The sequence below is a fragment of the Filicampus tigris genome, chromosome 5 (assembly GCF_054856515.1).
Source record: "Filicampus tigris isolate MCC_2025a chromosome 5, RoL_Ftig_1.0, whole genome shotgun sequence".
Classification (NCBI taxonomy): Eukaryota; Metazoa; Chordata; class Actinopteri; order Syngnathiformes; family Syngnathidae; genus Filicampus; species Filicampus tigris.
In genome coordinates this window covers 18,478,244-18,505,467 of record NC_141221.1, presented here as the reverse complement: position 1 = coordinate 18,505,467, position 27,224 = coordinate 18,478,244, and the positions used below count along the sequence as shown (strand labels likewise).

Sequence of the window (27,224 nt, the reverse complement as noted above, 5' to 3'; positions counted from 1 at the left end):
TGTTGTGGATGTTCCTGGAAACATGGCGGCCAGCTTCCGCGGCCGTCCTATCCGGAGTCTTCGGATGCGAGGTAAGCATGAAAAACCCGACTCAGTGCTTTGTTTATTGCTGGGATATTGCAGATAGAGAGTTTCCGAGGCAGCTGATGACCTGGACGTCTTCACTCTCAATGATCGCTGTGTGTGTTTTTGACAGGTCGGAATGACAGCGGGGAAGAGAACGTACCGCTGGATTTGACCAGAGGTAAGCAAAGGCTTGTTCACATCATACTGAAAGCGATTATTGTTCAATACGGATGGGTGTATTTATTTCTAAACACAGGCCACGAGAAGCGGGCCTATCGCTGATACTTGGCATTTCCTTGCAAATGCCACTGGGTTTGCTTTCATTTGTGTTTAGTGTAATAACATTTCAAGCCACATCTTAATAACAGACATTCGCGAGCTAACTAACTAGCTGAGTTAGCGATAGCTAGCTGCCACAGCTAACCACCCATGACGATACTCTGTTGTTTTGATTGACGAGTGGGTAGCCTGTTATTAGACTAAACATCCACAATTGTTGCTGCCTCGCATTCGTCAACCATGTGAAATCGGGGTTTCAGGTTGACAGATGAGTAGCATCCAAACAGCGCATGATGGTGTGCAGGCATGATCTAGTGCTGCACTGGCTGTTAATATTGACTCCCATCATTGCTGCGCATACTGAATGCGAATAGCATATAATTAACAGACGTGGGCATTTTACTGAAGTTTGCTGGTCAGTTATTCGTCATCCGTCAGCAGCCTGTGTACCCGTCAATCCGTCATTTTTTTTTTCAAGCCCATTTCCAGTTATTTGTTTGTTGTGGAGATGCCACTGTTGTAAGTAACTTCGGGCATCTTTGTGTCAGTTTCGCTGGAGTTTGCTTGTTTCTACGTTATTTTTCATCCGTTTCTTGTATAATTAATGCTGGCTTGAGGTTTGTGCAGTCACCATTCAATTTTACACTAATAGACACCTAACATCTGTGGGAGCTGTGTTCAGTTACACTTTGTAAATTACACTTACTGTGTCATTTTTTTTTCTGTAAAGTGTGGTTACGCATTTTAATCATCCCCTGACCAATCTTGTAATTCAAATAATTTCTCCTCATGGAACTGATGTTAATCTTTTCCTGCTTCGCCAAAAAATGCCAACATTTTATTAAAAAAAAACTGCAAACAAAAATACGAGAGAAATAGCACTCTGTATCTCTCCAATAAAAGATGAGTCAATAAGTATGTTGATACATGGGGTGCGATACGAATCAAGAACGGTACATTTTAAAATGTAATGATTTGATTCGGGCCAATTTTCCGTTTCAAATCGGTTTTCATTACACCACTATATTGTTTCTTCTTGTATACATCCAGGTAGCAGAGCCTATCTGGGTGCTTCAAATACATAACGTATAATTTTCTTTGTTTGATGTTTAGTTTTGCAGTAACTTTCAGATGAAAGTGTCAGTGAAGAACTTGAAGTTTCTTTTTTTTTCCAAAAGTATTAGCTAATTTTATCTGCCAAACTGACCTTTGTTTTGATGTGAATTGAGTCACCCGGAATCATACAGCACTTGTATCTCAAGTTTGCGCTCGCAAGTCAAAGCAAAAAAATCGGCCAATCTATGGCTCGTATCTCTAAAAACCCGTAAATCAGGTCACTCAAATCTCAAGGCACCATTATATTATAAAATGAATTACTAGGGGAAATAACATTCATATGAGAATGCTGAGTGAAACATGCCATTTTCAAGAAAAAAATTATGGTTTGAACAATTTTTGATTAAAACAAATTTACGACTCTTTTTTTTATCACTTTTGCAAGATCTAATGACATAATCAAGTATCCACTCCTTATCGGTGAGCACTCATATGTAATCACTTGTACTGCTACTAGGTCTGAAAAAAGTGGTATCATTGCATCTCTAGTTTGATAGGAAGACGTCCTTGGAGGAGAGAATGTGAGTATGAATGGTTTTCTGACCCTGTGTCAGCCTTGCGATTGACTGGTGATGAGACTGTGGTACAGTCAGCTGGAAATGTTTGTTGCCCTGTGACCCTGAACAGGATCAGCAGCAGTATAAAAACACCCCACATTTTTTTCTGTTTTCTGTTGAATATGTATAGAATAATGTATTTTGCCATATATAATAACTTAACAACTAACTAATCAACATTACACTAAGCATCAAATAGTCAATGGAACTGAAAACAAAAAGCTCTTCCCCTTTCAGGCTTAGGTTTTACCATCTAGACTGTGTATTTACTGTACACACAAAATTAATTTGACCAGATAAACCAACTTCCTTCCTGCAACATATAAATGACACTTCCCTGACAGATACGATACTTTTTGAGCTATTACTTCTATTATAGTTCATTGTATTTCCTTTTCTTGTCCTGCAGAACCACCAGAAAACTTCAGGGAAATCCTTCAAAATGTGGCCAAACCTCATGGAGTCAGTAATATGCGAAAACTTGGCCACCTGAACAACTTTGTCAAGGTAATGTTGTTAAACTGTGCAGTTTTCATGATTTTTAAAACAGTGTTTGTTGACACCACTGGCAATGTGTTGTTATTAAAAAACACTGTTTGGCCACACTTAGACTATGAAGATAGCTCAGCTAACAACCAATCATAGCTCACCAGTTTTCTGAAGCTGAGCCATGATTGGTTGTTATCTGAGCCCTGAGCCACCATGATGTCATTTTCAGTCATTGATTTCCACTTTAAGACAAACACATTCACAATAATAGAAGGGACAAGTTCAAGACGATAATGTGGAATGTTTTGTTGAATTGGTAGAACAGACCAATTGATCTACTCATACAAATATTTACTTTAAAGTGGAAGTCAACCCAAACATATTTTTTTCAAGAATATGTTCCCATCAGGCCCACTAGTTGAAACACGGCATTCTGATTCATTTTGCATTTGTGTAATATAAATTAAGCTGCAAAATGCACTCGTTTTCAGCCATCTCTGGGGGCGGTCATTTTGTCTTCTGTCGAGAAGACAGAAAATGACATCACAGCTGCTCGCAACGACCAATCACGGCTGACCTGTTTTCTGAATCTGAGCCGTGATTGGTGATTGTGAGCAGTTGTGATGTCATTTTCAGTCGACAGAAGACAAAATGGCCGCCCCCTGAGATGGCTGAAAATGAGTGGATTAACTCTTATTCCACAAACGCAATATGCATCAGAATGCCGTGTTTCAACTAGTGGGTTTGCATAGAACATACTCTTGAAAAAAATATGTTTGCGTTGACTTTCACTTTAAAACATTTTCAGATATCTATTGCATAAGTCATTTCTTTTAAGTCATTTGGATGTCAGTTAAGGACATATTGTGACTGATTGTTCAATCAGTGGCAGTATAATAGCTTGAAGGCCAAGTGAGAATCTGAGTTGTGTGACTGCAATTCATAGACCTTTTTAATTCTACTCTTTACAACAAGACAGGGACATCCTCAATATCTATGCAAGTGTATCTGTTGCTTCTGATTCCTTAAAAGGGTTCTTAGACGATGAAGTTGACCTCATCCCTCCGGAGAATATCACATGCCCCTTTTGGAGTCTCTTCTCCCCTCCTCTGCTTGCTTGGGTTCTGACATCAGAGATAGTTAGAGGGGAAGTCAACCCAAACACATTTTTCTCCAGAATGTGTTAATACAGGCCCACTAGTTGAGACAAGGTATTCTGATTTATATCGCGTTTGTGGAGTATGCGTTAAGCAGCAAAATCCACCCATTTTTTAGCCATCTCGGGGGCGGCCATTTTGTCACTTCTGTCGACTGAAAATTACATCACAGTTGCTCAGGGCTCAGATAATGACCAATTATGGCTCAGCTTCAGAAAACACTTTAGTTGTGATATATATATATATATATATATATATATATATATATATATATATATATATATATATATATATATATATATATATATATATATATATATATATATATATATATATTTTTTTTTTTTTAGCCAATATCGCCCACCCCTAGGTTGAATTCACTTTTAAGCACAGACTCCTTATCATGACCTCTTGATGCCTCATCCAATCCCGCTACATCTTTCTTCCCGTTTGTCTCGTAGACAGTGGTGCCGCTTCTGCTTTAGGAGATTCATGTTGAGATCCAAAAATACATTTTACTACCTGTCTACAGTCTTACTCTCATACAGCTTCCTTATTAGTTAGTGCTGCCCCATGATGGAAATTGTAGATGGAAGATATTGCTGGAAGCCTCATAGTCTAGTATGCCCGGTTGGTTGCCTTCTTTATCTAATCCAGCAGTACCATATGCATGATGAATTTTCATCTGCATCGTTGACTATATTTTATTTCTTTAATTGCTTTGAAAATTGGCTTTTAAAAATTATTCTGGAAATTAGGACTTGCATGTATTCAGCTCATGAAAGGAGCAAATTATGATTATTAGGCCCACTGTGTTTTGTATATAAAATGTTTTTACAATAATACAAAATTATATTTATAATGTCACATTTACCTGTGCTAGAAAGCAAAGCGCAGAGAGTTTCTGTCATTGAAGCGCATATTGCAGTGATTTCATTCTTCCAATAAATCAAGTGTATTAAAAACACAGACTGGTATGAGAACTTTCTTGATCCATCAGCATTGACAGCAAATTGGTACAAAGAAACGCTGCTCTCTCTGAGAAGGGTTTTGTTTGGGTCATTTAAGTTTTTCATTACTTTCCTGTGGAATACAAATTAAGAAGTGAATGCCTAATACATAGTGCTGCTCTTGACTTTGAACAGTGCCATTGTAATAAAATGTTTGTGTTTTCAGCTGCTATGCAGTGTAAGGCATCATGAGGAAATCTTTGGGTTTACATACGAAGAAATCATTGTTTGGTAAGTGCTGTTTCTGTAATATAATCATTTAGAATGACTGCAGCCAAAATACATCAGTCACATACTCAAAAGTACTACTATGAATGGATTATTTTAATTTAGAAATGTGATGAAATTATAGATGTTTCTCTGTAGATTGGCTACAATGTAGACATGCAAAATGTATTAATTATTTTGTCTGCTCCTTTTTTCCCCTCCATTTTGGACTCGACTCATGTTACGTTACCCCTAGTCTGCGACTAGCTTTATTGAATGAGGCTAAGGAAGTGCGTGCTGCTGGGTTGCGGGCACTCCGCTACCTCATTCGTGACACCATTGTGCTGCAGAAAGTCCTCAAACTACAAGTGGATTATTTGATAGCCAGGTAAAACTGCTGAATTTGAAAACACACACACACGCACCGCCCCACATCCTCCATCAAGAACTTGGTTCAATCAAACGGTTCTTTTCCATGTTTTCTCCTACTGATTGTTTGTGCTAAAATGTATCATGTATATTTAGGTGCATTGACATCCAGCAGAGCAACGAAGGGGAAAGGACTCAGGCGCTGAGACTAGTGCGAAAGGTAGACGCGAATTTCTTCTGGTCTTCAATTTGTAAGCTTGCTGTCATGTTGCCAGAGGAATGTGCCTCTTGCAATCACTATAAGCGGAATCTCTGCCATATTACCATCACAAAGATCATTGGGTTTGCAGCAATGACAGTGTGTGGATGGTCTGCGCAACTCTGCAGTCAAGGCTATTTATAGCTTTTTCAGTCCTTTACTGTAAACCTTCTCTACACATACACACTTGCACACAAACAGACAGAGGGAGGCTCTGTACTTGGGAAAGAGCTATCGACCTAAGGCTACAACTTGGGTTCATGATGTACACTCCCGTCCAAAAGTATTAGAACAGTGACGCCAATTGTTTTATTTTTGCTGTAGACTGAAAACATTTGGGTTCCATCCAAAGATGAATATTAGACAAAACATAACGACGGAGAGAGGCTGTGGTGAAAGCCAGGAAAAGCGTTCTAAGAGAATACAAAGGTCTGGGGATATCAGTAGGTCACAGGCTTAATGTTGTTATTGTAAGCAAAGGATTTGCAAATAAATACATCTTTTATGAGCAAAAATGTGTCTGGAAGGAAGCAACCTGTTTTGAAAAATTTTATATTGTTTTTATGTTGTATGTTTTTTATAATCAATACTGTCCTGAGAATCTTCATATTTATTTATGGAAATATAGAACACATTTATCAATGGAATTTTTTTTTTTCTTTTACCCAAATATTTCAAAATAATACATTTTTGCCGGCATGGCTCAGTGGTAGAGTGGTCGTCTCCCAACCCTGAGGTTGTGGGCTCGATCCCCGGCCATTGTGACCATGCTGAAGTATCCTTTAGCAAGATACTGAACCCCCAGTTCCTCCTGAGGCTGCATCATCAGTAGGTAGATGAGGTACAGTGTGAAGTGCTTTGAGTACCAAAGGTAGAAAAGCGCTATGTAAGTGACAGCCCGTTTACCATTTTAGTGCTTTAATTGCAAAACAATTCCTTGATACTGCAATATTTTTGCTCAAGTTTACCATAATGACAGAATCTAATACTGGCCTATGCCTACCTCGAGGTTATATACTAGATGTACGTTCAGGACTGTCTCATATTCATCTTTTGATATATTTTCAGTCTACATCACATCTGAAAGTATTATTGAACTGTTCACATACTTTTGGAGGGGAGTGCATATCGTGATGTCTCACAAAATCACAAAACGATTTTGGTATTAACTGCCTTGAATTACTAGATAGCGTATCAAATCACCTTTATTATATATTATCTCGCTGCGGTGCTATATTATACATGTATTTTTTTTAAAAAGCTATCATGAACGATAATTGTGTCTGAATTGGATTCACCCCCATCCCTTTTTGCCCTCTATAGATCATCACTGTCAATGCAATGCTTTTCCCCATATCTGTTGCAAACTCTCTTATCGCTGTGGGGACTGATGGACTACAAGAGAGGGACCGTATGGTCCGTGCAGCCATCGCGATTGTCTGTGAGCTAGGTGAGAAGTTGTTGTTGTATGGTGGACTTACTTTTAATCAGTGATATCTCCAAGGTGCCTAGCCTACTGATGTCAGTTTCATTTTAAAGGGAAAGTCAACCTCCCAAAATTCTGTACAGTAATGTTCTTTGCAGCCCCACTAGTCTGAACACGGTATTGTGAATAGTATTTGGGGAATAGCCATCAAGCAGCAAAATCCACCTGTTTTTATCCATCTCAGGGGGTGGCCATTTTGCCACTTGCTGTCGACTGAAAATGACATCACAGTTGCCCAGGGCTCAGGTAAAGACCAATCACCACTCAGCTTGCAAACATCACTCAACGAAACTAAGCGATGTTCATTACCTGAGCCCTTAGTTCACTGTGATGTCATTTTCAGTCAACAGCAAGTGCAAAATGGCTGCCCCCCTGAGATGGATAAAAATGGGTGGATTTTGCTGCTTAGTTCATTTTCCACAAACTATTAATCAAAAAGCACTGTTTAGAGTAGACTATTGGGGGCACATTGAACATATTATTGTAAAGACAATTTCTGGGTTGACTCCCCTTTAAAGGATCCATCCTATGTTTGCCTTCTGTAGCGCCTATGCTGTTAGGCAGAGGGAAATAAGCTACTGGACTTAGTGATGCTCACCTGTGCGTTGATGTCTTCAGTTCGCAATATGTGCTCCACAATTACTTTCTGAAGCTCCGGTGGATTAACATCCAAGGTTTTCAAAGTAGGGATCTTTGTGGTATTTGGAGTTTGTGGTAGAGGAGGAGGACTCTCTACAGGTAATTGGATTGGTTGCTGTGGAAGGTCAGTAGTTTCCCTTTTTTGTTGTTCCCTGTAGCCCTGAAAAACCCAGAGGTGGTCGCTAAACGGGGAGGCCTAAGCACTATCTTGAAGAGTGTGATTGACTGTCAGCTGAGCCGCATCAATGAAGCTCTGATCACAACCATCCTCCATCTTCTCAACCACCCACGTACCCGTCAGTACGTGCGCATTGATGTAGAGTTAGAGGTACTACACACCACGCACCCACACATACACGCACACCATTTAGAGCACGGTAGGAAATTCAGATTCCTCTCGAGCCATATCCTGCCTGTTTTGGATCCTTCCCGACTTCAACACACCTGATTCAAATGATCAGGATTGTTTCAGGCTTCTACAGAGCTTGCTGATGAGCTGATTGTTTGAATCAGGTTTGGTGGTGTAGGGAGCAGTCTAAAACAGGCAGAACATGGCTCCCTGATTTAGAGTAAATAAATGAGCCAGTTTCGTGGGTGTCGGTATTAGCACCCAAAGCTTCCCATGTTGCCTTCATTCGTTACAAACAGTGTTTGCCCATAGCCTCATTGTTTAAACTGGCGGCTTAGATCAAAGCAACCCACCATCCGTCACCCTAGCCACATGGGTGTCATATGACATCAAACCGCCAGAGGATTTACATGAACTTTTCAGTGAGATTCCACATAATATGTTGTCTGAGAACCAGTAAATAATCATTAAGGTGGTAAGGCTTAGCAAGTGTGCTTGATCTTATACAGTTGTTTTGTGTCTTTTGTGTTCTGTCCTCCAGCAAATCCTCGCACCTTTCACAGATTTTCACTACCGACACAATGCAGACATGGCTGAAGGGCAACTCAAGTGAGTGTTTGTTTGTGTGTAGTTTGGAAAAGAAACACAAACTTAGGCTAGGTTCACGCCGCAGGTCTTAATGCTCAATTCACATTTTTTTTTTGTGTGTAAGCGTTCATATTACATTATAAATACGACCTCGGTCTTGTCTGCCCGCATGCGCAGAAGAAAAGACGAGGTTACTCCCAATGTGTTTGCGGAAGTAAATGTGGTCCAGTATTTACACAGTGAAGCCATTAGGTAGGAGGCAGAAATAAATACAGTATTTGGGGAAAATTATGAGGCGAGGCTTTAATATCTCATTTCATGTAGACATGCCTAATGATGACGTCATGTCATAACCGTGCGTAAAAAAATGAATCGATCTGAACCATTGCTGAATTACTACTATCACTGTGGGATCAATAAAGGCATTCTTATTCTTATTCTTATTCTTATCACGATAAATGTCCACTTTATGCTTCATGTTTCAAGTGGGATTAAATTCAAGTCAAATATAAAGTCAATAGTGTTAAGGCCTAGATAGACCAAAAAGTCGCTGGCCAACACTGACAGACGCTTACCCCCTGTGGCGTCCGGCCGGCTTTCGGCACGTCACACTGGAGGAACCGCAACGACAGACAGCGATGCTGACCATTAAAGTACCTTCTGCGCATGTATAAGATGTAATACCCTTCCATACCATCGGCGGCGGTAGTCACCATTTCTCATGCTTAGAAAAATCCAACCGGAAAGCTGTTGGCCGGGGGCGGATTATAAAAAGGTAAACAATGCATTCAGCTATATTCTTCGCTCACAATGAACTCCCACGCGAAGTAAACCCTCACGTTCTTGACACGGTATTGTGAAATACTTCGATTGTCAACCCTCGCTCTTGTACTTGTAAGAAGATTAGGCAGCTGAGGCGTGCTCAGTGTTTTTCCGCATTTGTCACTTACCGTTGGTGCTCCGAGCGCTGATTTGCTAGCGAACACCCAATCAGAGTGACCAAATGTCACGACTGGCGACGCAGATTCAACTTACGTAAACGCCCCCAAGACGCTTACAGACGGGTTACGACACTACGACGGTGGCCACTACACCAAACAGACGGCACATTCAGACGCCACGACGCTTCACGACCTCTGACGTCGGTTTGGTCTATCAGGGCCTTTACTCAACACAACTTTGCACATTCGATCCCCTGCTGCCAGCACTTCCCCTCTCCCTGCACAGAGCGCATTTTGGGCTCTGGATGACGTCAATGTCGGATATATGTGACCTGGCCGTTCAGACCGCGGTCGCATTGTAAAAAATTGGATACGTATCCGATTTAGGACCATATATGAAAGTGACCTAGGTCGAAATTGAGCCGCCATAAAAAAATCTGATACCGGTCGCATATGGGCAAAATAATCCGATCTGGGTCGCATTTTCCTGCGTTGTGAACCTAGCATTAGTATTGTCAGTTCGGTGTGTTTACGCTTTTTGTATTCTTATCTTGGTGACCACTGTGAACATTAAAGTGCTTGTCACACGTCTGTGACAAGCCTTATTATTTGGTTGGCTGTTGACTCCTCAACAACTCACTGAGGATGTCGATCGCACTTATTAATTTCATGATAACCTCTGAAAGTCACTCTAACTGATTATCTTTTTTTTTTTTTTTAAATAAACATAATTAGTCTCAGGTTTGTATTGGTGTATTGTATTGTTATAGCATGAACAGTTTACATTCTTTGAAAGACTCTCTAGTCCATTTATAATGATGTTTTGTGTGACGAACACAGTTCAAATTTTTAATGGGTGTGTGTTTTCATTTTCACAGAGAGGACAAAGAGGCACGTTTCTTATCAAGTAGAATGGCCATAGTTGCAGCTTTCCGCTCTTGGTCTGGTAAGTCCTCATGTGTAATTAAAACTTAGTTTGCCTGTTTAAAACTTTGTTTTGAAATGCATCTGTTTTTTTTTTTATTTCCTAATAGGGATTATAAACCTATGCAAGTCTGGAAATTCTGGAATCCAGTCTTTAATTGGTTTACTTTGCATACCAAATGTGGAAGTTAGGGTGAGTGTTATTATTGCAAAGGCTTCAATTTGTTGAAAATGAAAATGAAAAGCGCAAAATATTTTAGTGCAATATATGACATTGCCGTATATTGTACAGTGTGAGGTTTTATGTTGAATTTAAAGTTGAGATCAAGGAAGACTAGAAAATGTTGTTTGCTTGTGCAAATTGATATACAATTTCTGTCACATTGGCTGAAATGAATGAATGAAATGATCCATTCTTTGGCTTATTTGACTGCCTGTGGTCTTTGGAACAGTTGATTGAATAGTTAACGTTGCTGTACATATTTTACGCGCATGTTAAACGTTATCTATATCAACATTTTCTTTGCAGAAAGGCTTATTGGAGGTGTTATATGAGATATTTAGACTCCCTGTGCCTATTGTGACCCAAGACTTCACAGAGGCTCTTTTAAGTGTTGGTGAGTAATACAGTATCTGTTGTCTTCCTTAGAACTTTTAAACTTACCATTGGTAGGTATTTAGTACAGATGTAGGGAGACAAGGTTTTGCCCACTCAAGATAAAATATAAATCCATATTCTATGCACAGTACACAATTAATTCTTCCCTCTCAGACCCGGCTAGGTTTCAGGACACATGGAGACTCTCAGATGGGTTTGTTGCTGCTGAGGCCAAAGTTGTTCTTCCCCATAGGGCTCGCTCACGGTGAGACATGATACAAGACTATTGAGATCCAAAAAGCTGAAATATTTTGACTTGCATTACTCATTAAGTTGTTGTTTTTTTTACCATCTTTTCCATTGACCAGCCCTGATTTGATGGATAACTATTTAGCATTTGTGCTCTCTGCCTTCATCACCAGTGGGCTGCTAGAGGTGAGTACCTTGGGAGTAATATATGCATGTGAATGGATTCATAATTGTCCCGTGCAGCTTCGCCACCCCAGACATTTTTTATGTACAGAAGATACCATGGCCGTATTTGATCCATGTTTGTGTTTTTTACAAAACTTGAGATTGAGGGGCGGGGTTGGGGTGGCGGGGTTTCTCATGGATTTAGCGCCTTTCAAAAGACAGTTAACCGTTTTGTTTGAGATAATCTTATTATTGGATCCAGATTTTTTATTATTGTCGTTAAACGTAGATTAACGTCACTAATTGTAGGATGCCAGGTGGAATATATTGCGTTTATCCATGACCATGCATTTCTAGTTTTTGTGGTCACCCTCATTTATTGTTTTATACTAGGTAGATTTTGTTTGGTTGAAATGTTAATTGTCATTTAAGACATGTTTTCGTCGTATTGATGAAAAGCTTTTGCATATTTCCATCAAAATATCACATTGCTTAATCGATTTCCAGGGTCTTGTAGAAGTGGTGACTAGCAACGATGATCCACTTGCTGTCAGGGCCACCATCATCTTGGGCGAGCTTTTACACATGGTAAGGCAGTGTCTGTGACTAATTCTAAAGCTGCTAAAAGCTTTTTCTCTGTAAAGTGAAAAAATCATTTCTGCTTCTGCGCTTGACCGTGATCGATCAATGCCTTTCATTGCCGATCACAAGAGCTGATGACCTGCAGCTCGTACTTTGCGGCCTCCAGCCAACTAGAGACCAGCCTGTGTGCAGTGTACCATCCCCTCCCCTTTCCTATAACATTGCATGTTGCAAACCAAACCAGTACCCGGATCATAGTATGTACCGGTATTTGTGCATTTTCTGCGCTGTCAATTTGAAACAATCTACCGGTTACTGATTTAATTCTTTTTTTCTAATAAATGAATGGAAATTATGGTAGGATGTTTTTTTTGTGATTCATCAGTTGAAAAAATGGTCATAATAACCAATTATGAAAGTAATTGTTAGTTAGAAACAGCTCTAAATTTAAGAAATGTGCATCTAATCCATGTGTTTGTATCAAAATCAGTATCGGCTGATCTCACTCATGGATGATCAGAATCGGCAGCATAAAACCCTGATCGGAACACCCCTAATGAAAAGCATACTGTATGTAATCTGGGCTTTTCCCTCTCCTTATGTCTCCCATGTTTAGGCAAACACTATCCTTCCACACACCCACAGTCACCACCTGCACTGCCTTCCCACCCTTATCAACATGGCGGCTTCCTTTGACATCCCACAAGAAAAACGACTGTGAGTACATACATGCTTAAATTCTCTCTTCCAATAGTGCGATGAACTCAAATATGGATTTATTTTCATATTTTGATAGTCGGGCAAGTGCAGCGGTCAACAATCTGAAGCGTTTCCATGAGAGAAAGAAGAAAGGTGTTAAACCACACAGCCTCTATTTAGACAACATCATCCGCAACTCTGTCTCCTCGCATAGCCGCAGAGAGTCACACTCACGGGTCCAAAGGGACATCTACGTCATTAAGGTAACCTGAACATCTTCCGCTTTACTACTTTGTATCTTAAGTGCTGACAAACAAAAGTACGCTACTAGTTAACTGTTTGCAAACTGTTTGGCACAATGTGTTTTCTCAGTGATGATTATACGCTGAAGCCATCTGTTAAGCTTGTTTTACCTTTGATGATTAGTTAAATAAAGCTCATGAAAAGCTGATGGTAATTTCACATAAATGCTGAACCAACATGAAAATGTTATTGTTAATTCTGTATTTCTCTGTTCAGGACACAGAGGAAGCGTTGATGATGAACTTGAGAGAGAGTCACATTCTCAACCATAAGCAAAACCTAGAGTGGAACTGGTTGCTTATTGGCACTATTCTTAAGGTCAGGCAATTGTTGTCTATAATTTTGCACCATGTCTTATCTTTTTCTTTCTTTAGGTGTCTTTCTCTGTCACTCTCAACATACACACACGCACATGCTTTCTTTTGCCTTTTTGGATCAATATTGTATTCAAATAGCCTTTTTTTTCTCATCCTAGTGGCCAAATGTAAATCTCAGGAACAACAAAGATGAACAAATGCACAAGTGAGACCCAATGACAAATTCTAAACCATCACAACCTTGATATATACTGTAAATCTAAGTGGTTCTGATTGTTGTACTTTTCTTATTGAATGTGGTACAGGTTTGTGCGGAGGTTGCTGTATTTCTATAAGCCCAGCAGTAAATTGTATGCAGGTCTGTCATTGGATCACGTTAAGGCGAGACAACTCACTGTGGTTGGCTGTCAGTTTGTTGAGTTCCTCATGGACTCAGATGAGGTGAGAAAAATGTAGAAACACATTATTTCCATTTCCATGTCCTTGTGCACTTTTCTTTTTAAACTTGCTTGTCTTGTTGGGTCTTTTCCTGCTCCCTTTTATATGCTAGGATGGACAGGGCTACCTGGAGGACCTCGTGAGGGATATGGTATCATGGCTGTCTTCGTCTTCAGGCCTTAAGCCTGAGCGCTGCTTGCAGAGTAATGGCTTGCTCACCACACTTAGCCAACACTACTTTCTCTTCTTGGGGACACTCTCCGCACACTCTCAAGGAGTCAAACTTCTGGAGAAATGTGGCCTGTTTCAGTGGTGAGTGTACAGGAACAACCTAGACATTTTCTGTGTATTCTCATCAACACACATTTACACAACTTAATTTGATCTGCTTTCTGTTTTTGTAGCCTGCTGAATCTGTGCTCTGTGAAGAACCAGGATGCTGTGCTGAAGCTTGCTGTAGCCACACTGGACTACAGCAGAGACGGTCTGGCAAGAGTGATCCTCTCCAAGATCCTTACTGCTGCTACCGATGTAGGCCAACGGCATAAACACACAAGTATATCTGTCAGGCTATGATAAGGAGGGACAATTAGACATATTCTCTGGCGTTATTGTTTGAAATAGAACCGCTCAAACGCTCTGTGATGTGCGGCAGTGATTTTAAAACCTTGGAAATATGCAATATAGCAATGAAATGTTACCTTGACATACAAGTTTTACAATATATGCGCTGTAGCTTGTTTGATTTAATTATTATTATCATTATTGCTTTGTGAGCAAGCTTCAGATATGCCACTGTTAAAGTGAAGTGAAAAAAATTTGAGCAATTAAGATACTGTAATACCCTCACATGGGTGCAAGAAGAGTAACTGATTGAATTTGTTATTGGACGGTATAGTCAAACACACAAATACAATATGAAAACACACACTACAGTATGGAGCTGCTGTAAGGCCACCACTCACAGCCACGCCCTCACACGTAGACCTACCCGACCAACTAAGCCAAACCGACTCCACTCCTAATGACTTGGCCACACTTTTTAAAGTCGCACATCTAATACACGAATACTACAATATGTGTGGAAGTTACACTTTATATACTATTTTCTTTAGCCTCTCATTTTTTTTAAATACAATACAGTTACATTTTTCTCTATAGAAAATAGACAACAAAAAATGGTCGTAGTTTTTGGGGCACTGGAACTGATTAATGGTATTTCAATTCATTTCAATGGGGAAAACTCACTTGATATATGAGTAAATTGAGATGAGAGCCTGTTCCCAGAACGAATTAAACCCTTAAGTCAAGGTACCATTGTAATTATGTATTGCCCAGGACAAAAAACTTTTAGATTTAGGAATTTAGCATTTAGCGTTATTGTTCTCTATTGGTAATACTGTATTATTCTTGTTCCTCTTCTCTCAAACAACGCATCTTGTGAGCAGACCTGCAGATTGTATGCCACCAAGCACCTCCGTGTGTTGCTGCGAGCAGGTGTGGAATTTTTTAGCAGCTGGGGGATGGAGCTGCTGGTCACACAGCTTCACGACCATAGCAAGGCTGTGTCCATGGAGGCCCTCGATATTCTGGACGAAGCCTGTGAGGACAAGGTGATCATGGAGAGACACGCATTTCATACTCACAATCATATATCCTTATTCCTACATACCCCTTCATGTTTGAGCCACTTAATGTTATTTGCTGAAGCCTCTGGTGGCTGGAATATATCCCACCGGATCATTGTGGGCCTTTTCAATGCCGTAACGAGAGGTGCTAGTCACCAGCTAGCTCGGAAGCTAACCAGGGCTCCTCTCGACCGGTGGACGGGCGCCGGGCTTGTCCACGCTGTCACCTCATCACTTGATCTGTTGGTGTGTGGGTCCACAAACAGAGACTCTTCAGGGAAAGTTAACCGTTGATTGAACGAGGTGGCTCTCAGCCTGCGGCTCACGCTACATGACAAACATTTGAGCAGTTAATTCCTGGTATTTTCATAACCACAATGCTTTGTGTTACAATATTAGGGTGTCATGCCTTTTGTGTTATTTTTGGAATCCAGAGAAGATTCATTTTTGGATTTGGGCGTGTAGGCATAGCCATTTAGCTAACTGCATTCTGTAGTTGTAGAAATTGGCCAAGGAATTTTAAACTAAGTGACTTGTAATTGCACTGGATAACCACTAATGTGTATGAATGCGCTCATTTCTGATATAGTGTGGGAGTGGGGACTCATGCCGGACTCCAAAACGTCCCGCGTGGCGGGAAAACAACCTCACCGTGTACATGTGTTGTCTCTTTTCTGATGTTTTGGCTGCTGTCGTATGTCGACATGAGAAAAGGACCTTGAAAAAAAAAAATCACAATTCATATCTCTGTCGCAATTTTTAGGGAAAAAAATCGCAATTAGATTATTTCTCATAATTGTTCAGCCCTAGTATAGACAAAAAAATCTGCAATGGTATTTTGTATGTTACCCCATTAGTCTAAAAAGGTTTTCTCATTAATATTGTGTTGTTGGATTAAGAATTAACCCAACTAACCCGAAACAGATGATTTCATCCATCTCAGGGTATAGCCATTTTGACAATATACTGCTCTCTGCTATCAAACGCTCTTAAGTGTTGTTTTGTTGTGAGCACTTGTATGCAAGATAGCACTGTACTGTAATATCTAATTAAAAAAATAAAATAAAATCAACTGGTCAGTAAACCCAATGACACACATTTTCACCATTGTTTTATGAACATGTGAACAAAGACTGAAATAGTGTCGAGGCAACTTCTGTTGTCTGACTAGATATGTTGTTCATTTGACAGGCCAATCTTCATGCGCTCATCCAGCTGAAACCAGCTTTGTCTCACCTCGGAGACAAAGGCCTTCTTCTGCTCCTCAGGTCAGGGGTTACCTAATTTTTTCTGGATGTTTCAGTGTATACTCACATCACAGTGCTTACTTAAAATCATACTGCATTTTGTCCCTACTGCAGGTTCCTGTCTATACCTAAAGGTTTTTCTTACCTCAATGAGAGGGGTTATGTCAGCAAACAGCTTGATAAATGGCAGAAGGTTTGCACCAGAGTTTCTCGCATTGATTTATTTTGCGAGTTTTACTATTTTTGAAACCACAACCTGTCGTTTTAAAACGTGTGTAGTTTAATTGCAAGATATGATTGTCTTTTGAATTGCAGGAATACAACCTAAAATATGTCGACCTGATAGAGGAGCAACTCAACGAAGCACTAACAACCTATCGCAAACCCGTTGATGGCGATAACTATGTGAGACGCAGCAACCAAAGGTAACAAACTCATTTCACTATTTTACATTTGAAGTATCAGCCAAACCCACATTTAATTTAATTGATCATTTCCAGGTTACAAAGACCAAATGTCTATCTCCCCGTACACTTGTATGGTCAGCTAGTCCATGATAAGACAGGCTGCCATCTTTTGGAGACTCAGGTAATTGTTGCACGGAAAGTCAGTTAATCTGCCACGTGTTTTCCTTCTATGTAAAGTAATGTAGATTTATTTGGAACCTTTTGCTTTGTCTGTCTGTCTCCAGAGTATAGTTCCTGACCTCAGCTATACAGTTCGCTCCCCGATGCTGGACACCTGGGAGGGCATCAAACAGCTGAAGGCTGCTCTCTGGGCACTGGTCAGCAACACTTAATAATACAAGTTTATGTTTCTAAGAAATCAATGAAACACTTTAATTTTTATAAGCTTTTTGGTCCTAATACTGAAATTTCTGGATACAAAATGAAACTGGTTTCTGGATTGTATACTTACTAAAGAGCATAAGGCCTACTTTTATTTTTTTTAATCCTTTATCTGTGATTAGAAACGTTAAATGACCACATCTGACCAATGATTTTGGTTAATACCCCTATTCTAATTTGCTTTATCAATGATGCCTGAAGGTAGTAACGTCTCTGATGGGTTTTTCTTTGATTTCTATCCAGGGCAACATTGGCTCTTCAAACTGGGGCCTGAATCTCCTCCATGAGGAGAATGTCATCCCTGACATGCTTGCATTAGCTCAGCACTGCGAGGTGTTGTCAGTACGAGGGTAAGGTCTTGTTTTTTTTTTTTTTTTTGTGCTATACACCACTCACTAAAATAGAAAACTTGCTCACGTTTATTCTACAGTTAAAATGCATGTATTCAAGACCTCATGTCTCTAAGCATAAAAAGGAAAAGTGGGTGCCATTATTTGCTTTTGATTAGGCTGCATATCACTTAATATTGCAAAATAAAGTTCAATGTTAATTAATGAAAGTTGAACAGAATACCTTTATTAAATATTACGTTTATTCAACTGTAACACTGAATTGAATAAAGTATATGAATAAAGTTGTAAGGTGTATTAACTAACCCTCTGTGAGTCCTCTGCGTCGTCACTAATTAAAGAATGTGTTTATATCCACAGTACGTGTGTTTATGTGCTTGGAGTGATCTCCAAGACTAGGCAGGGGTGTGAGATGTTGAAGCAATATGGTTGGGATGCAGTCAGACACAGTCGCAGGACGCTGTGGCCAGTCACTCCAGATGAGGTTGAAACCCAGTTGACCTCTGAACTATCGTCCGTGCCAAGCACGCTTAGCCTCAACTCTGAATCCACCAGCTCCCGTCACAACAGTGAGAGCGAATCTCAACCAAGTATGTAGGGCTAATATATTACCATTTGCGCTGTTCGTTTTTGGAGAACATGCTACTTATCGTTTTCTTTGTGCTTTCAGACATGTACATCCTGGACGATGACAAATGTGATGTTCTGGACCAGTCAGATGAGGCTCCTTTCTATGTATACTCCAAACCAGTCAAGGACCGCAGCCCCTTCACTATCCTGGCCTCCACACGCTTTGTTCGTGCACGGTTCCTCAACTCCCTGTCCCTCCCCAGCAAGAAACTGCGCTCCACAAGTGACCCCAAGACCCCGTCGGGCTCCCGCACACCGACTGAGTTTAAGATGAGGCGTAACCGGACAGTGACAGAGCCCTCTGTCTACAGCCCGAACCAGGGTGATGTCTTCACCACTGTGTTAAATGGCAGAGCAATGCCAAAGAGTCCCACTGTCAGTCTGGAGACGTCATTTGTCGGGACCCGAGGGGGATCTGAGGAGCATCTTGTCGATGGAAAGCTGGCCAGGGGAGGAGGCTCGGGACTGGCACTCAGTGGCCTGGGAGGACACGCCGAGCATCCCTGTCGAGAACGGGAGCAGAGCAGCAGAGAGCGGCTAACAGGAGGGGATGGAGGTTCCTCATCTAGCGGGGGTAATGTGGGAGGGGGAGGAAGCGCGGGAGGTACTCAGTTCAAAAGCCGCAGTCAGAGTTTTAACACGGACACCACAACCAGCGGCATCAGCTCCATGAGCTCCAGTCCATCAAGGGAAACCGTTGGAAACGCTGAGCATTCCGAACCTGAACCGGACTCTTCTGACTGCGTTAGCCTCAACACAGTTGTCTCAGCCAAAACTGTCAAAGCGCTGTCCCCTCTCACCCCCCAGGCACAGACAAACCACATGTCTGCCCCCAAGTCCTCCACTGTCTCTCTGGTCCCACCCGGCTCCTCGCACACACTCCCCCGTCGAGCTCAATCTCTCAAGTCCCCCTCGGTGACCACCATCAAGAGTCTGGCCGACTGCAGCTTCATGTACACCAGCCCAAGAGACGCGCTGGGCTATGCCACATTGAAGCGGCTTCAGCAACAAAGGATACACCCGTCTTTGTCCCATAGTGAAGCGCTGGCTTCACCTGCGAAAGATGTGCTCTTCACAGACACTATCACTATGAAGACTGGCAGCTTGGACTCTCGACTCACACCTCGCAGGTAAGGCCTGCCTATGGAAACTGTATCAAAAACACTCTTGATTATTCTTTTATTGTCTTTGTTAATGATTCATGAGAGTCATCATTTTCACCGTTTGATACTAATTGTAAAAAGAGCGGGGAACAAAGCATGCAAATGGCATCCCTCACTCTAGAAGCACCATGGACCAAAGTATTAAGACACACCTCGTAATCAATTAATCTAACCTAACGCTTTTGGGGAAGTGCTAGCACAGATATTGTGAGCCAGGCTCGCTCGTCCAACATCTGTAACCTCTGACCTCACAAACGATATTCCAGATGAATGAACAAACACTCCCATAGATGTACTCCCGCTTCCAGGTGTGTGAATGCTGAATTGAGGGCAAAAAAGCTCCTCATTTTCTTCTTTTTTTTTTCACTTCTTTAAGCAATATAATGATATCTATATGTCCTAATACTGTAGTCCATATAGCATCAACCTTCAAGGGGAGGGTCTGGCTTTTTGTCTACATCAGCAGTTTTGTGTGTTTCGTGGACAATGTGCTGTGTTTGTCAGGATATCAGACAGGAGAAGTACGTGCCCAGAGTCCAGTGTCTTAAGTCCCTACCACAGACTGTCCAGAACGTTGGTGCCGCGGTGGGTGGACCTTGCCGGTGTCCTTGTTAGTTAGATTCTAGTGCGAGTCTGCTTTTACTCTCTTGTATTTCCTCTTTGCCCACAGGGGTCGTTCGACACTTGTGCTTTGACCCCTGTAGAACTTGTCAACAAGTCCCTTGTACAGTAGAGCGGTTGTTAGTATTAGTTGTCTCCCCGCGCATCTGACTTGTAACTGCTGATCATATTTACGCAAAGCTGATTGTGAACCAACTCTTTCGAACCTCAGTCAATATTTCTCTGTGGGAGGTCCCCCCTGTCCGCACTAACTGCATACACTGAAAAAAAATGCTGTGCATTGTTTACCCAATTTTATTTCTTCAAGTGGTTCCACGAAATATAATCATCCGAATCCAGATACATTCTTTTAAGTAGACTATACATCTACTTAAAAACGCATCTGGATGCTGACGAAATATAATTGAGTAAATTCAACTGTCATTTTTTTTCAGTGTAGGCTTCGATGACAGGTGGAGGTGTCTGCAAAGTTGGTAGGTAGGTGGGCCCCACTCTTGTTTCTTGTGGGAAGAACCCCCATTCATTCTACATTGCCCAGATGGAAGCAAAATATGCACATCAGATCCTTGAGGCTAACAGACCTCCTTGGAGATGACTTTAAGAAGTGTGGTGTGGTGCATCCAAACTGGAATTGTACTTTATCAATTCCCACCGCCACAAATTTCTCACGCTCGCACAAAATGTGCTTGTCTCGACCGGTAGAGTGGGTCACGATAGTAAATCTGCAGGATGCTAATTTTCATATTGAATCACAATGTCCCATCACTGGTGAATTTTTTTTTTTTTTTTTTTTAACTCATAAGGTCTTTGGGGGCTACCTGGGCACCACATTGGTGACCCCTGGTGTAGAGTATTTCACCCTGCCGTTCAAGCTGTTATTGGCTCTGAGGGTCTTCAGCATGTATGTTGGAAGCAGTGTTGAATCACATCCTGACCAGAGACCTTCATGCGGTTGGACTTTTAGTTTTAGTTTTTAACTTTTTAGTTCTGTGGTCTTAAAGTGTAATCAACTCTAACACATTTTTGTCAAGAATATGTTCCCAACAGGCCCACTAGTTGAAACGCGGCGTTCTGATTAATATTGCGTTTGTGGAATATGAGTTAAGCAGCAAAATCCACCCCTTTTTAGCCATCTCAGGGGGCGGCTATTTTGTCACTTCTGTCGAATGAAAATGACATCACAACTGCTCAGGTAACGACCAATCACGGCTCAGCTTCAGAAAACAGGTCAGTAGTATGTTGGCGGGTTACACACGCAAGACAAGCTGGCCGTGCTTCCGTCAGTGAAATGGGCATCCTGTGTTGTAATCTGTAGTATTAGATGTGTTGAACCACTAGAGGGCAGACTATGCCTGTTAGTACAATTTTACTGCAGGGAATGCACATGCAAAAAAAAAAAAAAGGACTCTACAAGTGTTGTTGCAGGCAGTTAATAAAGGCGGCTCCGTGGTAACGCAGAAGAGAAAATTGGTCGTTCTTTTTAAAATAACCCAACGCACCACTAAGTCGGTACTTGACCCAGTTAGGGACGATTACAGGGATGGATGGAAACCCAATTCGGTCTTTGCTTAGTCCGTCCTTTTAAAAAAAAACTTCTCGTCCTCCGTCCCCAAAATGGGCGTCCGTCTGGGACGGAAGGACGCCCGTCTCTGAGAAATACAATTATCACATTAGTTGTCATGAATTAAGTGTTGAATTTTATTCGCTGTTCTCTATTTGAAACTTCACTCAGCTTTATTTTGTATTTTGAAGCGCTTCTACGCCATAATTCAGCACGTGAAAGGGCTGCAGCTTCTGATGTGTTGTCGCCCTTTTGTCCACCATCCTTCTCACTCTCGCCTCACCCAATCCCTCTCTGCTTTTATCTCCACCATTTTTCACTGTTTCTCCTCATCTTTCCTTCCCAGTCTCTCCCCCCGAATCCTCTCACGTACCTCTCCTCTTGGCCTCCCTAGGTTTTTGAAGGCTCTCAGCTTTGCCTCCCTGGACAAAGAGGAGCTCCTCAGCCCAATCAACCAGAGCACCTTGCAGCGCTGCTCTTCTGTGCGCTCCATGGTCTCCAGCGCCACCTACGGGTGCGGCGATGACTACATCGGTCTTGCGCTGCCTGTGGACATTAATGATATGTTCCAGATCAGAGACACGCCTTACTTTCAGCAGAGAATAAGCCCGCCTTCAGAGGAGAGGAAACGCTTTCTGTTTGATGACGATAATGGTATTAATGATCTTTTATTGCCCGAAGCAAAAGACACATGTGTGAGGATGTGAATAGACAGTGTCTGTCTGCAAAAGGAACAAGATGTTAGAGTGGTAATTTACGATCGTGCTAACTTCTCCATCATTAAACCCTTGTAGCTGATCGTCCTGCCCTCCCAATACTGAAGCAGCAGTTCAGCATCTCCGAGTTGATCGCGAATAGAGGCGACTGCCCGAACCACACTGTGGACTCGGATGAGACGGGACTGCAGGATCACACCGAGGAGAACTGCCTCTACTGCGTAGGAGCCATTGTCCTCGGATACCCTGCACAGCCACCAATCAATAGTACACGGGCTCGGACAGGTGATTATACGCACACACATCAATTTGATTTGTAAACACAGCCCTGTTAAAATTCCTTTTCGTGATATCAACATGAGACAATGGTCAATCGTTCGTCAAAAGGGTAAGAATCGATGTCAGCTGGAACCGGTATGGTTTGTGTTGATTAAAAAACAAATCTGTGAAAAAATGGAAATGCCTAGCTAAAGCAGTTTTTGCTTTACATGGGGTATTTTCTGTTTACAAAACCGTAAAGGAATAGTCTTTTAAAGTTACAACAAATTAGTTTGCGAAGAGGCCTAAGAATACGGCCCTCCAAAATTTAAAAAGTAGTGAACAACCCTTGGTCATGAGAAACGCAATACTGCCATTATGCATTGTGGCGATACAGAAAATGTATTTCCGGTTGTGGGGTATTGTTTTTTTCGGCACAACACAAATGAATGAGTTATGGTGCTAAATTACTGTATCATTAAATATATCAACCCATCACAACATGGCTGGACAAAACGCCATTGATATGCTAACTGTTAGCATATCAATAGTCACGGTTTTAGAAAGAATGGATATTTGAGCACGCTAAACGGTGAAGTAAGCACATGTAGGCAGTTAACAACACTCACAGACATATATTCTTTATCTTCTACAAAAAATGACTAATGTTACATCATCTCACTGACGCACTTGCAGTAGTAGTAATATAGAAGAAGTTCTGCTCTTCGGTTATGACGGCATCACTATATTATACTGCCTCACGGTGGCCATGACGGGCACACCACGATGAATTGGATTGCAACACAAGTCATGATGCACAAAATGTTTAATTCTTTACTTTCTATGTAATTATTACCTCATTTTTTTATATCAAGCATCATTTTATAGAGCGACACTTTTCCTTAAATTGTGTCATAGCCCTCTTTAGGTCACCCCACAGCTTTTTCAATCAGACTTAGGTCTGATTTCTGGCTTCTGTATGACAAAACCAACATTTCCTTCCTTTGTTGATTTTCTTTGTGCAACCTTGTTCTTCCAGACTATGTGGACTTCCCGTCCTGGGGAGGCCAGAGTGGCCATCGTCTGGAGGTGATGCCTCAGTCCAAGTTCTCTGGTGTGTCAGGTTGCAGTGATGCCGCTGTGTCACAAGGCTCCGTCTGCGGCACGCCCACGCCTAGCGACATTGTCATTGGTGAATAATCTTAACAAAACAAACAAAAAAAAAAACCTGCCTCAATATTTTATACAAACGTTTGAGTAGTGATTGACACCAGAGCCATATTTCCAATCCTGTTACGTCATTCTCTAGGTGGCAAGGCAATATCAGAGGACGGCCCTGCCCCCCGAGTGCTGCTTAGAAAAGAGGTGCTTCGCCTCATCATCAACCTCAGCTCGTCTGTTGGGACCAAAGGCCACGAAACAGGACTTCTCACGTAATTGCCCTGTTTTGTACTCTAAATAACGTATTATTCAGACTGAAAGTCATAATTTTATGCATAGTTTGGCTGGTTCTGCAACTTAGACTCGGCCGTGACTTGTGTATATTAAAATCAGAGCTGGGACTGACACCCCAAATCCCCGTTCCCTAGGGTGCGTTCGGAAGTTCACCCGCACACCCTAACTCCACTCTGAGTCTGCGTGTTCGAAGAGGCAGAGCACGCTCCCCTCCCATTCATTTCCGGACGCAACCTACTGTATGCTTTAAACCAGTCAGCAGTGCTTGAACTGTTTCCATCTGGACTGCCTGATGCACAGTGGAAGCACCTTGAGTCCAGTTGGAGCGCCTCGAACTGTACTCCTTTTTTGGGGCACGCTGATTAACCGAGCGGCACATTTGAAGAAAGCTTTACGTTTCCGAGCAGTCCGAGTGAAGCAGTGTGATCTTCGAGAATGTTTCCGAACGCACTCCTAATCGTGCGTTCCAGTTGGATTCAAAACTTCTGCCTCTAACGATGGGAAAAAAATTCAATTTATTTTGAATTGTCTTTCCTTAAGTAGAGTCCCGCGTCGCACTGTGACCAAAGGTAAAATCCTGTTGCTGTAAATTCTGCATAAGGGACTCGCATGCTAAACGCTTGACTAGTGATATGTCACACATTTGTTGCCATGGTGACTAATACTTCTTCCATTTCTTCTACTCTCTTTTGGCGGTTGGCAAATACTTTTGGTGCATTCCCGCCACCTTCTTTATCATGCAGCACCCCAAAAAATTAGTTCCCAAAAGGATGCGACAATTTTTCTTCTTCATGATGCATTTTTTGACTCTTGTGACTTCTACTACCGAGTGGTTTACAGTCTGAGAAACACATTTTTTTTTGCTGATGGATCCTTGATTGTTAATGTTTGTGTGCTACTTGCCTGTATTTCTCTAAAGGATAAAGGAGAAGTTTCCGTATGCGTTTGATGACATCTGCTTGTACTCGGAGGTGTCTCACCTCTTAGCCCATTGTATGTTTCGCCTGACCTCCAGACGTTTCATACAGGAGCTCTTCCAGGATGTGCAGTTCATGCCAGTAAGTCTATTTGTCTTTCCCCACCCCATTCAAGTCAATGTAGATGTAATATTTATGGGGGGGTTGGCTTCTCTTAGATGTACGAGGAGGCCGAGGCAATCTTGACAAAGCTGCCAAAACCCTTTGAAAAGGAAGAGGACCCTCCCGCAGAATCCTGATCATCCGCCTGCCCGCCTGTGTCTTGCCTACCAGCCCCTCTGAACACGCCACCCAACAACGAACCATGAAAGACTGACAAACAGATATGGCTCGAAGGGTGGAAACAGGATTGGCGATTGTCTGTTGCTCAAAACAGAGTACAAGTAGCCAAGGAAGAAGTGAAGGAGGAGGGGAGCGTCACGTCACTTGCTGTTCTTCAAGCAAAGAAATGAAGAACATCAGTACCTGCAAACAAAATTTTACCGCCTAATGCTGTTTCAGATTTTTTTTTTTTTTTTTTAACGGGCGAAAAAGAGGAGCAGCTTAACCAAATACTGTCTTCAGAGGGTTAGCAAACTTGAGCAACATTCAATAATGTATCACAAAAACAAACTGGATCAAAAGGACAAAGGACTCAACGCCGTTTCAAAAGGAAGAAAAAAAAAATAAAAAAAAAAAGCAAGTCTATTATTGACTGTCTCCTTCCACAGGTTATTTTCTGTCATGACAGACATTGTCTACCCAGTGAGTCCACGGATCATGTGTGGTTTTTCTCCCTCCGAAACAAAACACTAAAAAAGGGTCCTGCTGTTGTTAATGTTTTTAAGGATGTGGAGCCATTGTGCTTCACATTCACCCGCCTGTGATCTGTACAAGCCACGTGTGTTTTTGCTTCTCTTTTCCTTACTTTCCCATAACTTGTATCCTCCTGTCGGCACAGACACAGTTTCTTTTCCTATTTCATGTATCTCAGACAATCAAACATCTGTAGTATTGTCATCTTAAGCACTATAGAGTATGAAGTACATGAGGAGACTAGCATGTAGTTTTATGGTAGTTATTACCATCCTTTTTGCTTAATGTCCTTCTTCAGCCATTGCATCCTTGGTGAGCTTGTGTTTTTTAGTCAGGCAGTGCAAGGATCTTTGGCTAAATGCGCTGTATCGGCTATTTATTGTGTAGACTTCATTCGATTTTAGCACCAAAACCTGCATAAATTCAGCAGCTACCCGACACAATGCCTTCTTACCTCTGTGGTTCACTTCCTCTGCATGTGTAACGCGCATGGGCCAAGTTGTCATCTTGTTTCTTGCTTGTAACAGTTTATGTTTCTTTTTTCTTTAAGAAGGTTGCCATTACATTGTAGGAGTATAAATGCCCTAGATTCTTTTTCCACAATGCAAAATCACTGTCAGTGGCTGAGATGGATGGGGGTGACTAAATAATCTGTACAAGGTTGCCAGGGAGACGGGATTGGACTGATCTCTGTTTCCGTTGGCTTGTTTTTTTTGCTCTAATGCTGCTACACAAATGGACTCAAAGAGAGATGATTCATAGATCAGCTGAGTTATGTCAGATCTGATCTATTTATTATATGTCTGTACCATAGTGAGCTCAACCAGAGAAGAAAAAAGTTATTTATATTTTCCTCAAGACTGTATTATAATTTAATAAGTTTTTTTTTGTTTGTTTGTTTTTTTGCTTGAATCGTGGTTTCCCCTGTATATTGTGTACAGTATGTTTTGGGGGCATTGGTGACCTGTAGAAACATACAATCCTATCAAAGGGATGCATTGTTAATTAAAAAAGATGGAAATACCCTTTTTATTTGTTTACCTTTTGTCTAACTTGTGTCCATCTGAAGGCAAGCTAAATTACAAAACTAAATGGCCGTAAAACAGACATTTCATCGTGACTACCGACAAACAGCTTCTATCTGGAGCTGGTATCTGAAATCATTGTGGTCACTCTTGTAAGGCAGAA

The 27,224-nt window shown here is 41.5% G+C and overlaps 1 protein-coding gene across 4 annotated transcripts; it reads left to right on the top strand.

Annotated features, from left to right (window-relative positions):
* On the top strand, positions 1-27,064 carry LOC147147661 (rapamycin-insensitive companion of mTOR-like). 4 transcript variants are annotated; one of them, XM_086030426.1, is made up of 38 exons: positions 1-71; positions 197-244; positions 2,428-2,525; positions 4,841-4,905; positions 5,138-5,269; positions 5,407-5,470; positions 6,833-6,959; positions 7,793-7,962; positions 8,525-8,592; positions 10,391-10,458; positions 10,547-10,629; positions 10,966-11,053; positions 11,209-11,299; positions 11,403-11,469; positions 11,956-12,036; positions 12,647-12,747; positions 12,827-12,992; positions 13,249-13,350; positions 13,508-13,554; positions 13,655-13,790; positions 13,900-14,099; positions 14,192-14,318; positions 15,236-15,400; positions 16,607-16,683; positions 16,777-16,855; positions 16,978-17,087; positions 17,163-17,250; positions 17,354-17,446; positions 17,754-17,860; positions 18,221-18,450; positions 18,531-19,620; positions 20,158-20,238; positions 22,230-22,489; positions 22,630-22,836; positions 23,849-24,001; positions 24,119-24,242; positions 25,184-25,322; positions 25,400-27,064. In XM_086030426.1, exons 1-38 carry the CDS (start codon positions 23-25, stop codon positions 25,478-25,480), a joined length of 5,262 nt encoding a protein of 1,753 aa, XP_085886552.1. In that variant the 5' UTR covers positions 1-22; the 3' UTR covers positions 25,481-27,064. The 4 variants fall into 4 exon arrangements, with proteins under 4 accessions (XP_085886552.1, XP_085886555.1, XP_085886554.1 ...); XM_086030429.1 differs by having other exon boundaries at positions 22,182-22,489; XM_086030428.1 differs by lacking the exon at positions 20,158-20,238.
* The last annotated feature ends 160 nt before the right edge of the window (positions 27,065-27,224 follow it).